General features: G+C 42.2%; 1 protein-coding gene across 1 annotated transcript in view; it reads left to right on the forward strand.

The window, feature by feature from the left end:
* Positions 1–13,563, forward strand: part of HIP1 (huntingtin interacting protein 1) — a 173,844-nt gene that overhangs the window by 119,769 nt on the left and 40,512 nt on the right. Inside the window, exons 16-22 of the mRNA XM_077294376.1 lie at positions 1,627–1,743; positions 2,900–3,001; positions 3,592–3,724; positions 3,810–3,896; positions 7,613–7,702; positions 9,053–9,189; positions 11,592–11,702. Coding sequence (XP_077150491.1) covers positions 1,627–1,743; positions 2,900–3,001; positions 3,592–3,724; positions 3,810–3,896; positions 7,613–7,702; positions 9,053–9,189; positions 11,592–11,702 — 777 coding nt within the window. The remainder of the gene's footprint in view (positions 1–1,626; positions 1,744–2,899; positions 3,002–3,591; positions 3,725–3,809; positions 3,897–7,612; positions 7,703–9,052; positions 9,190–11,591; positions 11,703–13,563) is intronic.

A 13,563-nucleotide genomic window follows, 5' to 3' on the forward strand; every position in this document is an offset into this window, starting at 1 on the left:
TCTGGCGGAGAAAATTGCGCGGGAGCCCACGCCAATTTTTTTTGTCATTTAACCCTTTATTTTAGCAGCTACAGCGCCCAAATTTTGCACATACACACTACTAACATTAGTAGTGTGGAATATGCAAAAAAAAAGGGGATATGAGATGGTTTACTGTATGTAAACCATGTCTCATATCCTGTCGGGTTTGGGAAGGAGAAATGAAAAGCCGGCAATTGAATTACCTGCTTTTCACATATATCGCGCTGAATTAAATATAAATACAGAATATATATATATATGTGTCTCAATGACATATATATATATATAGATTGAGAGGAAAAGGAACAGCACAATGCTCACCAATGGCGGGTGCCTGGCCCCCTGGATAAAATGGTCCAAACATTTATCCAACATGTATACCAAATAACAAAAAACGAAGGCAGCACTCCAAAGTTTTCAGGTGAAAAAAAGGTGAAGTTTTAATCGACCCACATCACTGTGCGACGTTTCGGCTCCCTGAGCCTTTTTCAAGGCTTGAAAAAGGCTCAGGGAGCCGAAACGTCGCGCAGTGATGTGGGTCGATTAAAACTTCACCTTTTTTTCACCTGAAAACTTTAGAGTGCTGCCTTTGTTTTTGATATTTGGTATATATATATATATATATATATATATATATATATATATATATATACTGTATATATGTTTTAACGGACATTTGAGCACATAAATCCATTAGATGTCGGTTTTGCAAGCCTGCGAGAAAATATCGCAGTGCGGATGCCATACGGATTACATACGGAGGATGCCATGCGCAAAATACGCTGACACCCTGCCTACGGATGACATACGGATCACTATTTTGGGAACATTTCTCCATATTACGGCCGTAAAAAACAGACCGTATTGTCTTACGCTGAGTGTGACACCGGCCTTAGGGTCTTTACTAGAGATGCGTGACACACTTATACCAAGATGTTTCCCCTCTCTTTTCCATCCTGCCCTTTTTTTTTCTTTTTTATGTCACTTAACTCCTGAAAGTAGATTTCATATTCTTCAAATCAAACATTTTGCCCTAAACCTTTTACCACGCTTTGTGGTCTCAACATCCACAACATTAGTAAAGTTGCCACCTCCACTATACGTCTTTTTTCACTAATATTTTCCATTCTGCACAATGCCGATCTTTCCTTATTTGACCAGACATATGTATGTGATATGCAGCACGATGGCTCAGTGGTTAGCACTGCAGAGTTGCAGCGCTGGGGTCCTGGGTATAAATCTGACCTAGGATGACATCTGCCAGGAGTTTGTATGTTCCCCCCATGTTTGCGTGGGTTTCCTCAGGGATTACCAGTTTGCTCCCACACTCCAAAGACCATACTGATAGGGAATCTAGATTGTGAGCCCCAATGGGGACCGCGATGATGACATCTGTAAAGCCCCGTGGAATATAGTAATATTCTGGTCAACCTTTAGGTGATGACACAAGAAGGCCAATCTGTGAGAGGATAGAGACCTCTATGGGTGATATAAGGAGAATCAGTATAAATTACTTTGGTCTCATACTCTGGCACCCTTGTGAATGTTTTACTTTTGTCATGAAATATCTGTAGAAACCTAAGTTATTGCTCTTTTATTTGTTAGAATGCTGAAGTCACAAAGCAGATGACAGTGTCCCGGGAGGCTCTGGGGGATGTGGAGCGATCCAAAAAGGAGCTTGAAGATTCCTACCAACGTGTGAACGAGCATACACAGAGAAAAGTAAGTTCTTTGTGAACTTCTCAAAAGAGTTATTTTATAATCACATTTTTGGTCGTTGTGTGCTATCAGGGCATTTGTGCATCATAAAGAAGAGTCCCCTATGTATACGTACCTCCAATCTGGCGGAATTATGACATATTGCCATTAACCTAAGCCATCACTAGTACGGTATATTGCCGCTGATTTCCCTGAATGATCTACGTGTAATACTACATAGAAGCAAAATTCTGATAGGCATGTTAGATGGTGGGGACAACCATGATAATATATTATAAGTGTGTGTATATGTACACACACACCTGTCCAACATCATCCACCCCAGCACCACCTATGCATGGACATATGGACAACTACAATCTATACTAACCAAATCAAAAGAGGACAGGCAGTCATAAAGTCCGAAAATTACATGCTTTATTATATCAAAACCATAAAATACACAGACAAACAATGCATGACTGGGCTAACAAGATGACAAGAAGGGGTCACCTACAACATGCAAAAAGGAGCCCAAAGGCAGGGTGTCACCTGACAAGTAGTACTATTACTGGCATATGGGGAACGGCTCAGAGTACACACCGCTATAGTGTAATGATATCCCTTGTAGCTGGGAAATGCTGAATCCGCAGCGCTGAGTACTCAGTATAAACATTAAATACCAAGATTAAAAGTAAGCCAAATACATTACCCAATGCCGATGGTCTGTAGCGCAGGGACACCCATACACCCCATGTCCCCTGCAGTGGGCGCTGATCAGATGATCGCCCCGACACCTGCATTGTAAAGGAAGTTGCCTGTGATGACAGAACTCCTTTATGATTGAACACTAGTGTTAGTTACTTGCAGACATGTTCAGGATAAACCTGCAGATAATGAAAACTGTGCTCCTGTCACAGTAGAGTAGTTGATATGTTCTGTAAATATGGAGGGAAGCTTCAGGCCATGTTCACACATTATTGAATAGGGTGAAATACACAATTCAAACCCACACAAGAAACAACATGCTGCGGATATGAAATCCTAAAAACGCTTTCTTTTTGTATTTTTTTTTTCTGCAATGTTCAAATGGGATTTTCAAAACTTTATTTACCTGCATTATGCTGTAAATTGCCGTGGATCTGCTGTGCATTTTAATCTTTTTTCTCTCCATTTTTAGGCTCAGGAACAGATGCATCAGATGGATGAGCTACAGGGGGCGCTAGAGAGCAGCAAACAGGAAGTTCAGCTTCTTCAGAGCAGCATAGAAACCTCTCAACAGGTGAGAGCAGAACAGCAGCCTTCTATATCATTACCCGAGCATGTATATACAGGTTTTTTTCAGTACAGACTCTTTTAGATATACTTTTTTTCGTTACTTTTCTAGGATTTGGGGATCATTTCTTACTTAACTGTGTGCATTTTGTCTCCAGATCACTTTTGCATTACAGTCTCATGAACATTTTTTGACTGTTTGGCTTTGGCAGCCTTTATGCATCATTGTACATAGAATGAGTCAACAGAGAATCCATAAGTGAGCTCGTCTGACAGCATGACCTGAAACCAATATCCTATTCATATTCCATTGCTGATTTATGAACAAATCAAAGATGAACTTGAGCATTTTCCAGCATAAAGATTACAAGCGTCCTCCCAACTATTGCTAAAAAAGTAGATGGTGACTTATTTGGCAACTGTGAGCAATATTGTTGATGTGTTTTCCCTGTAGGAGCATCATTAACCATTGACCGAGAAACGTTACTCAGTGCTTCAGACTGTAGTCCTGACCAGTGGAGCGGACGTCTCCATCTTCTCTGTCCATAGCTGTGCATTATTACAGAGCTGATCGCACTCGCTGTTATGTCTTTTCAGGATTGTCTCTCACAACTTAAAGAACTTGAGGAGGGTTTTCTACAGCGACTGATGCAGGAGGTGGAAGGAATCATCCAAGAAGCGCTGCAGCAGCTAGATGAACCTCTGTACACCAGCGGCAGCGTCTCTACAGGTGAGGGCACAGTCCCAAGAACATCTTATTACCATGTGAGAGGATCTGACTTCTAGAAATCCACTAATCCTGGGTTATTTTTCAGACTTTTTAATCTCCAGAACGGTGGCAGCAGTAGACAGCACTGAGAAATTAGACGAGGCTTGGAAGAGACACATGACGGACACTTCAGGTGAGAAGAAAAGATGGGAGAGGACCAAAAGCTGTACAGAGTGTAGCAGGCAAGTGGAGGAAATGCACAGTAGTCAGACTGGACAGGAGGAGAATGAGGGAAGACGCACATTTGTAGGATAAAGTTGTAGAAGACAGGAGGAACTGGAAGGATTTGCACAGTAAGCATGATAAGTAGTGACGAGCGAATGTGCTGGTGGGATAAGGTGTTTTCTGAGCATGCTCGGGTGCTAACAGAGCGTCCTCAGCGTGCTCGAAAAATATGTTCGAGTCCCCGCGGATGCATGTCTCGCGGCTGTTGACACCTCACAGGATTGCCTGTTTGTTAGGTAATCCCTGCATGTGTTGCGTCTGTCAAACAGCCGCAAGGACTTACATATATTTTTCGAGTACGCTGAGGACACTCCATTAGCACCTGAGCATGCTCAGATAACACCTTGTCCCAGTACGTTCACTCATCACTAATGATAAGTGGTCACAGTAGACTCCATGTAGCCATGTTATACCTTCACAGTGATGGAGCACTTTATTAGGGGATTGCTCTTCATTCTTGTAAAAACAGTTGCATGTAAGAGGCTTCCTTACTAGTGATGAGCGAGTATACTCGTTGCTCGGGTTTTCCAGAGCACGCTCAGGTGGTCTCCAAGTATTTGTCAGTGCTCGGAGATTTAGTTTTTGTCGCCGCAGCTGCATGATTTACAACTGCTGGACAGCCTGAGTACATGTGGGGGTTGCCTAACAAACAGGCATTCCCCACATGTATTCAGGCTGTCTAGCAGCCGCAAATCATGCAGCTGCGGCGACGAAAACTAAATCTCCGAGCACTGACAACATACTCGATCATCACTATTCCTTACCCCTGTTTATTTCCCTACACATGTGGAGTACAGATGATGGCAGTGAAAGGGTGAGCGCTTGCCTCCTCCTCTGATTGTTCTGGTTAGGGCTTGTTCACACCGCCTTATTAGGGTATGTGTCCACGTTCAGGTTTGCTTCAGGCTTTCAGGCTGCATAAAATCCTGACCAAAAATGCACCTGAGGTCACTGGCAGGTCACCTGCGGTGTTCCTGCATGTTTTGCTCATTGTAGCAACATGCTGCGTTCTGAAAAAAACGCACCGCATGTGCGTTTTTGCGGGAAAAACACATGCGTTTTTTAATGCACAGTGGAGATGGGATTTCATTAAATCCCCTCCACTATGCTGTAACATCTGGACGCTGCGTTTTTGACGCTGCGGCTCAACGCTGCGTCAAAAACGCAGCGTTTCCTGAACGTGGACGCATACCCTTAATCGGACAAGTGCTATCTTCAGTGCAGATCTGAGTTTGTTTCTTATACCAATTTGGCATGCTGTGATTTGTCGCATGAATCGGACCAGACTCGCCCATTCTAATGTACGGGTGTGCGCAAATCATCGGAATGTACTGAGATTACATCTGAGTCGGACCGCAACATTTTTTTAAAAAAAATTTAACACAAAAATGTCAGCAAATATTACAAAACAAAAAATAAGAGAAGTGACTTCAATAAATCGCAAATCATAAATTGGGCCTTAAAAATGTCTTCTATCTATTCAAATACTCAGTAATTGTATTTCAGCCACAAGGTGGCAGTATTGTCCACATACAGATACCCTAACTATATAAGGCTTTGTGTAGCTGTGAAGCCTATTAACCTGTTAGCACCAGGGATTTATTACATTGGGAGAATTTACAAGGAATTGATTTCACTAAATACATACATACATATATATATACAGGTCCTTCTCAAAAAATTAGCATATAGTGTTAAATTTCATTATTTACCATAATGTAATGATTACAATTAAACTTTCATATACTATAGATTCATTATCCACCAACTGAAATTTGTCAGGTCTTTTATTGTTTTAATACTGATGATTTTGGCCTACAACTCCTGATAACCCAAAAAACCTGTCTCAATAAATTAGCATATCAAGAAAAGGTTCTCTAAACGACCTATTACCCTAATCTTCTGAATCAACTAATTAACTCTAAACACATGCAAAAGATACCTGAGGCTTTTAAAAACTCCCTGCCTGGTTCATTACTCAAAACCCCCATCATGGGTAAGACTAGCAACCTGACAGATGTCAAGAAGGCCATCATTGACACCCTCAAGCAAGAGGGTAAGACCCAGAAAGAAATTTCTCAACAAATAGGCTGTTCCCAGAGTGCTGTATCAAGGCACCTCAATGGTAAGTCTGTTGGAAGGAAACAATGTGGCAGAAAACGCTGTACAACGAGAAGAGGTGACCGGACCCTGAGGAAGATTGTGGAGAAGGACCGATTCCAGACCTTGGGGAACCTGAGGAAGCAGTGGACTGAGTCTGGTGTGGAAACATCCAGAGCCACCGTGCACAGGCGTGTGCAGGAAATGGGCTACAGGTGCCGCATTCCCCAGGTAAAGCCACTTTTGAACCATAAACAGCGGCAGAAGCGCCTGACCTGGGCTACAGAGAAGCAGCACTGGACTGTTGCTAAGTGGTCCCAAGTACTTTTTTCTGATGAAAGCAAATTTTGCATGTCATTCGGAAATCAAGGTGCCAGAGTCTGGAGGAAGACTGGGGAGAAGGAAATGCCAAAATGCCTGAAGTCCAGTGTCAAGTACCTAGTCAGTGATGGTGTGGGGTGCCATGTCAGCTGCTGGTGTTGGTCCACTGTGTTTCATCAAGGGCAGGGTCAATGCAGCTAGCTATCAGGAGATTTTGGAGCACTTCATGCTTCCTGGCACCTGCTCACAGTGCCAAAACCACTGGTAAATGGTTTACTGACCATGGTATTACTGTGCTCAATTGGCCTGCCAACTCTCCTGACCTGAACCCCATAGAGAATCTGTGGGGTATTGTGAAGAGAAAGTTGAGAGACGCAAGACCCAACACTCTGGATGAGCTTAAGGCCGCTATTGAAGCATCCTGGGCCTCCATAACATCTCAGCAGTGTCACAGGCTGATTGCCTCCATGCCACGCCGCATTGAAGCAGTCATTTCTGCCAAAGGATTCCCGACCAAGTATTGAGTACATAACTGAACATTATTATTTGATGGTTTTTTTGTTTGTTATTAAAAAACACTTTTATTTGATTGGACGGTTGAAATATGCTAATTTATTGAGACAGGTTTTTTGGGTTATCAGGAGTTGTAGGCCAAAATCATCAGTATTAAAACAATAAAAGACCTGACAAATTTCAGTTGGTGGATAATGAATCTATAATATATGAAAGTTTAATTGTAATCATTACATTATGGTAAATAATGAAATTTAACACTATATGCTAATTTTTTGAGAAGGACCTGTATATCTATCTCGTCTTCAGTTTTGGATCTTCTTCCCATATTTGCTTGCTCTGTATACAATCAGTATTGACTTTCCAGTTTTATATTATTAAAGCTTAGTGATTGTATATTAGATAGTTATGCATGTTTGTGTTATATTTTTGTTTTTTAACTCCTTCACAATTTCCAGTAGCTCTGCTTGTCATCTAGCAGTTGACAACTTGGTAATCATGTCTGTTCTGTATACTTTAATGTACTATATCATGGTCCTGTATGGAACATCTTCTAACAAGTTCATCATTTTTCAGATACTCCTATTTGGAATAAACATGTGGAGATTTTGCTTGTTTTGATCACTGGTGCTCTTCTCATTTATCTCCAATGTTTTATAAATTTGTCTCCTTATTCTATTAATTTCGTAGATGTAAATACCCTGTTGCCAAACCTGGTCCAGTTTGCGCACAGAATAAGTGATGTGATCATGCAAGGAGCCCAGACGAGGACGTCTGACAGTGAGTAAATGCCAACTGTCATCTGATGTACTCCACACATTTCTCCAAAAATCTAACATTGGTTCATATTTTAGATTAAAATTAAAACTGTTTGTCCAAGCCGATTTTCTGAATCCTACACACATGACAACCTCTGTAGCTGGGGAAATACTTTGCATTATCTACCTGATACCTCTCCTCCTTTTAACATTATGGATTTTGGGACGAATTTGCTGTTGCTTTTTTTTTCCTTTTTCGGACTTGGGTAACCTTGTCTCATATGATTGTCTGTAATGAACGCCTTGTAATATTACTTCTACCTGGAGAAGTAAATGCAGCAGTAGATACCCCCATTGATACAGTCTGATGGAAGTGAGTCGCACCGGCCAGTACCCCCCCAGTAATCAGGACCCCTTTAAGAAAGTTTCGACACAAAAAAGACAAACACTTTAAAAGAGTCATGTCGGCTCTGAAATCCGTATCCGGAACGGCACAGGTCCTATTTGGGTACCATGCACAACAGAGAAAACTGTCTTCTCTAAAACGTGCAGATCTTTAATGTTTCTATACAGATGAGGCGCTCTGAGCATGGTACATAGCCCCTTTTTCCCATCCACAGCTCTTTGAGCACCTATGGATTTTGGAGCTGGCCTTCTACCACTTCCACTTTGGACATTGCAGATTTCCAGCAGATAGACCACGGGCTACAGCTTTTTCATTGTGAATTGTGAATTCAGCGATTTATGTATAATATAAACTGAGAGGCTGCGCCCCATGGGGGTCTACAGGGCCACAACCATATAATACCATTTTCTATGTCCGCTGTAGTATCTCTGTCATGCTCACTGCCTATATGTATATTGTAGATCTGGTGGCGATTTGTGTTGGGATATTTATGTCTTTATCATCATAACCATTAGATTATATCCCCAGTCGTTACAGAATATAGGCCCATGATTATTAAAATGATGATCCAGTTACTTATCCATAGAATAACTTGCTAACTGGAGGGTGTCCTACTGATGGGACCAACACCGATCGGCAGATCTAAGAGATTTTATCCCTCATGAGGAACTTTTATCCCTGTTACAAATTGCACAACAAGCCGGATGTCCGACAACCGTCCATTAATTCTCTATGGGGCTGGTGGAAAATGCAGCACTAGCAGCCCCATAGGCAATGAATGGAGTGACGTTCTGCTCCATCCTAATGGAGATAACAGTGGCCTGATCTGTGGATCGGTTGCAGGTCCCAGCAGTCCTATAAGTTCTCACCTATTTTTTTGAAAACTTGTTTTAACAGGCAGCCCCTTTAACTTCACCTAGTCATTACCCCCAGTATCCTTATATGGTGTAATGTTCTTCTTCTCAGAGCTCTGTGATAGCTGTCGTACATGTGGCACCGAAGCTCTAAACTATCTGTCCATCCTGAAAAGCAAAGCCGCGCAGAGCGGAGCCGACAGCAGCCAGATCACTGCCGTACTAAGGCTCATCGCCGACATTGCACAGGTAAACTGCACGAGCCGATGCGTCTGGTCATCTACTAAGCGTCTGATCGTCTACTAAGCGTCATATTTACAGTTTAGAGGAAATAGTACGTTTAGTAATGTTTCCTATTAGAAAGAAATACCCCGGCTGTGTATGTAACTGTACGTACAGCATTAATTATAGATCCGATCCCAGGGAGATACGAAAGATTGATTAAGCGTAATGTCTGCACAGTCGCTAGTCATCAGGTCTGATTACACACAGACCCTCTGGTGACGTGACCTACTTTGGTCAGAGTTTGTGTGCCAAGAACTCGAGGTCCCGGCTGCAATTATATTTTGTGTTAATTGTGAAATTTCCATAATTTCTTGGCCCCGCTAGCCTTGTTGAGTGTATGGGAATAGGAACAACTTAGAATTTCAGTGCTAATCAGCAAATGTCAAGAGGATGCAGTGACGAAGAAGAAGAGATCTCCATATTCATAGTACAGCGACTTAGTTCTAGGGACCTCATTGACCTTTCTGTTAAAAGGGGTTCTCCAGGCAATTGATATTGATGTCTTATCATTAAAATAGGTAATCGATATTAGCTGGCACCTCCATTTATTAGATGCTCTCAGCTCCAGCAGAGGTGGATGTAAGCATTGACCGTAGTGGCACGACGGTGGAGCTCCACTTAATATGTAGCAGCCGCTGCCAGGTTCTATGCACTATGTTCAATGTTTACTGACTGTCATTGTAGCAGTACCATCTGATGGATGGGGGTACTGAATGTCGATCCCAACCAATCTGATATGGATGAACCATCTTAAGGCTAGGTCATCAATATCTGATGCCTTGAGAGCCCCTCTAAAGTCGGCCTTACACAAGAGATGGCTGTTGGCAGATCGATTGTTTGGCCCATTGCTATCTCTGCCAGCTGTCTCATACACAGGGCACCAGTTTGGCCGGGCATTCCTGCCTTATGTATAAAGGTACCTTCACACGAAGCGACGCTGCAGCGATAGCGACAACAATGCCGATCGCTGCAGCGTCGCTGTTTGATCGCTGGAGAGCTGTCACACAGACCGCTCTCCAGCGACCAACGATGCCGAGGTCCCCGGGTAACCAGGGTAAACATCGGGTTGCTAAGCGCAGGGCCGCGCTTAGTAACCCGATGTTTACCCTGGTTACCAGCGTAAAAGTAAAAAAAACAAACAGTACATACTCACCTGCGCGTCCCCCAGCATCTGCTTCCTGACACTGACTGAGCTCCGGCCCTAACAGCACAGCGGTGACGTCACCGCTGTGCTTTCACTTTCACTTTAGGGCCGGCGCTCAGTAAGTGTCAAGAAGCAGAGGCTGGGGGACGCGCAGGTGAGTATGTACTGTTTGTTTTTTTTACTTTTACACTGGTAACCAGGGTAAACATCAGGGTACTAAGCGCGGCCCTGCGCTTAGTAACCCGATGTTTACCCTGGTTACCAGTGTAAAACATCGCTGGTATCGTTGCTTTTGCTGTCAAACACAACGATACACGACGATCGGACGACCAAATAAAGTTCTGGACTTTATTCAGCGACCAGCGACATCACAGCAGGATCCTGATCGCTGCTGCGTGTCAAACTAAACGATATCGCTAGCCAGGACGCTGCAACGTCACGGATCGCTAGCGATATCGTTTCAAAGTCGTTTCGTGTGAAGGCACCTTAAGAGAGCCGCCGTCAGACATCTCGGGAGGTGGCTTATCCTAAAGAGAACAAAAGGATCAGCAGTCTGAAATCGGACATGCTTCATCCTCAACTCCCCCTACAATCTGGTGAAGAACCCAATGCACATTACATTGTCGTCCGAACTCATTGATACGGGCAGGTTTAGCCGGCATTAGTCTATTGTGTATGGGGGGCTTAAGATAAGAGCTAGAGAGAAACTAAACAGACCTCAACCCTAGTCTGACCATTGCAATCCTGTTGAATTTTTTACATCAAGTTGCGCTCAACTTTTTAAAAAAATTAGTTTACTAAACAACAAAAAGAATAAGTATAAGATATACATATTTTGCGTATGACCGAATCACCATAAACATATTTGTCACATTTAGCAAGAAAATCACAAATGTATGCAATAAGTTTTTTTTAAGTTGCCCTCAACTTTGCCCCCATAGACTTCAGTGTAAGTCACGTGGGTCTTGCAGCTCACATGTGACCTGTGTGCAATTTAGCTGTTGTTTTTACAGTCAAGCACAACTTAAAAATAGTCCCATGACATCAGGTTGTAGACCAGTTGCCCAGATGTGTTTGGCCAAACAACTTGCCTGAGATTGCTGTCATCGTGCGGCCCTGGCCAAGAACTTCAGTTTAGCGTGAGATGCTCCAGTATATGGGGGGGTTCTAATTTGTATGGAATATCGTGGTCAAGTAACGCTATCTAACTGTTGTTGTTCAGGAGCTGCGGCCCCCATCACTGGATATTAAAGAGGAGGAGCTGGGAGACCTGGTGGAGAAGGAAATGGCAGCCACCGCCGCTGCCGTTGAAACAGCTGCTTCTAGAATTGAGGTAAGAAAGCAGAAGCAGCAAAGAATGAAGACAGATGAGGAGATTTGTCATATGTGGAAATTGTCATTATTTATGCAAAATTTATCAACGTGTCGCACTATATTTCAATAATAATAATCATCACCCGCTACTGGAGTGAGAATTGAAACCCTTTTGCGGTCCTTCTAAAAAGTCATAAATTTGGCTCACAGCTATTTACATGGCCGACCATGCCGATTTCACTGCATGTGTTGTGGCTGTCCAACAACCGCGAGACATGCAGTCGCGGGGACTTGAACATATTATTCGAGAACGCTGAAGACACTCTGTTATCACCCGAGCATGCGGATAACACCTTATCCGAGCACATTCGCTAATCACTAGTGGGCACATGTCATTGCCAGCTGCACTATCCATTTATTAAATATCATTTTCTCTTACTATGGTTCTAACTACAGCTGTGTATTATGACTATACTGTATATATTTATACACCCATAGTTTATCATCAGTCTGGTTTGATTCTCCTTTTTGGCATTGTTGCATAACCACTGCATGTTTGTGTAATAAACAATAAATAACTTATTATCACCACTATCCGTAACCTTGGTTTTTCCTTTTTCCCTTTCTATTTGCAATATTCACCGAGGGTCACTTCTACACCAGGTCCAGGGCTTATGTGCTCATAAAATATTTTTGTATTATTATATACCGTATATGCACTGCACATATACAGTGGTATGTAAAAGTTTGGGCACCCCTGACCAAAAGTACTGTTGTTGTGAACAGTTAAGCAAGTTGAAGATGAAGTGATCTCTAAAAAGGATAAAGTTAAAGATGACACATTTCCTTTGTATTTTAGGAAAAAAAAAACATATATGGTGTATTGAAATTTTTTTTACACTTTAAAAATTACAAAAAGGAAAATGTGCCCATGCAAATGTTTGGGCACCCTGCATGTTTAGTACCTGGTAGCACCAGGTTTTGCAAGTATAACATCTTGTAAACGTTTTTTTTGTAGCCAAGAGTCTTTCAATTCTTCTTTGGGGGATTTTCATCCATTCTTCCTTGGGAAATTCCTCCTGTTCTGTGAGATTCCTGAGTCGTCTTGCATGCTCTGCTGTTTTGAGGTCTAGCCACAGATTTTCAATGATGTTCAGATCAGGGGCCTGTGAGGTACTTTGTAAAACCTTCAGCTTGCGCCTTTTGAGGTTGTCTATTTTGGATTTTTTTCATGTGTTTTGGATCATTATCCATTTGTAGAAGCCATCAACTTTTTTTTTACAGATGATGTTATGCATACATCATGAATTTGTTGGAATTTCCTTGAATCCAGTCTTCCCTCTACCCGTGAAATGTTCCCTGTTTTATTGGCTACAACACAATCACATAGCATGATTGACGCTTAATGGTTGGCGAGATACTCTTTTCCTGAAATTCTGTGCCCTTTTTTCTGCAGACACCTTTGATCATTGCGGCCAAAGAGTTCTATTTAACCCTCATCAGTCCACAGGACTTGTTTACAAAATGTATCAGACTGGTTAAGATGTTTTTTTCCATATTTCTAATGCTGAATTTTAGGATGAGGACGCAGGAGGTTTTCTTCTGATGACTTTTCCTTGAAGACCGTATTTGTGCAGGTGTCTGTAAACAGTAGAACAATGTACCACAACGCCAGAGTCAGCTAAATGTTTCTGAAGTTCTTTTGCAGTCAAGCAGGGGTTCTGATTTGTCTCTCTAGCAATACTACACACAGCTCTCTCTGAAATTTTGCTTGGTCTTCCATACCTTATCTTGACCTCCACTGTTCCTGGTAACTTCCATTTCTTAATTATATTTCGAACTAAGGAAAGGGTAACTTGAAAACATTTTTTTATCTTCTT

The sequence above is a fragment of the Ranitomeya variabilis genome, chromosome 3 (assembly GCF_051348905.1).
Source record: "Ranitomeya variabilis isolate aRanVar5 chromosome 3, aRanVar5.hap1, whole genome shotgun sequence".
NCBI classification, from domain to species: domain Eukaryota; kingdom Metazoa; phylum Chordata; class Amphibia; order Anura; family Dendrobatidae; genus Ranitomeya; species Ranitomeya variabilis.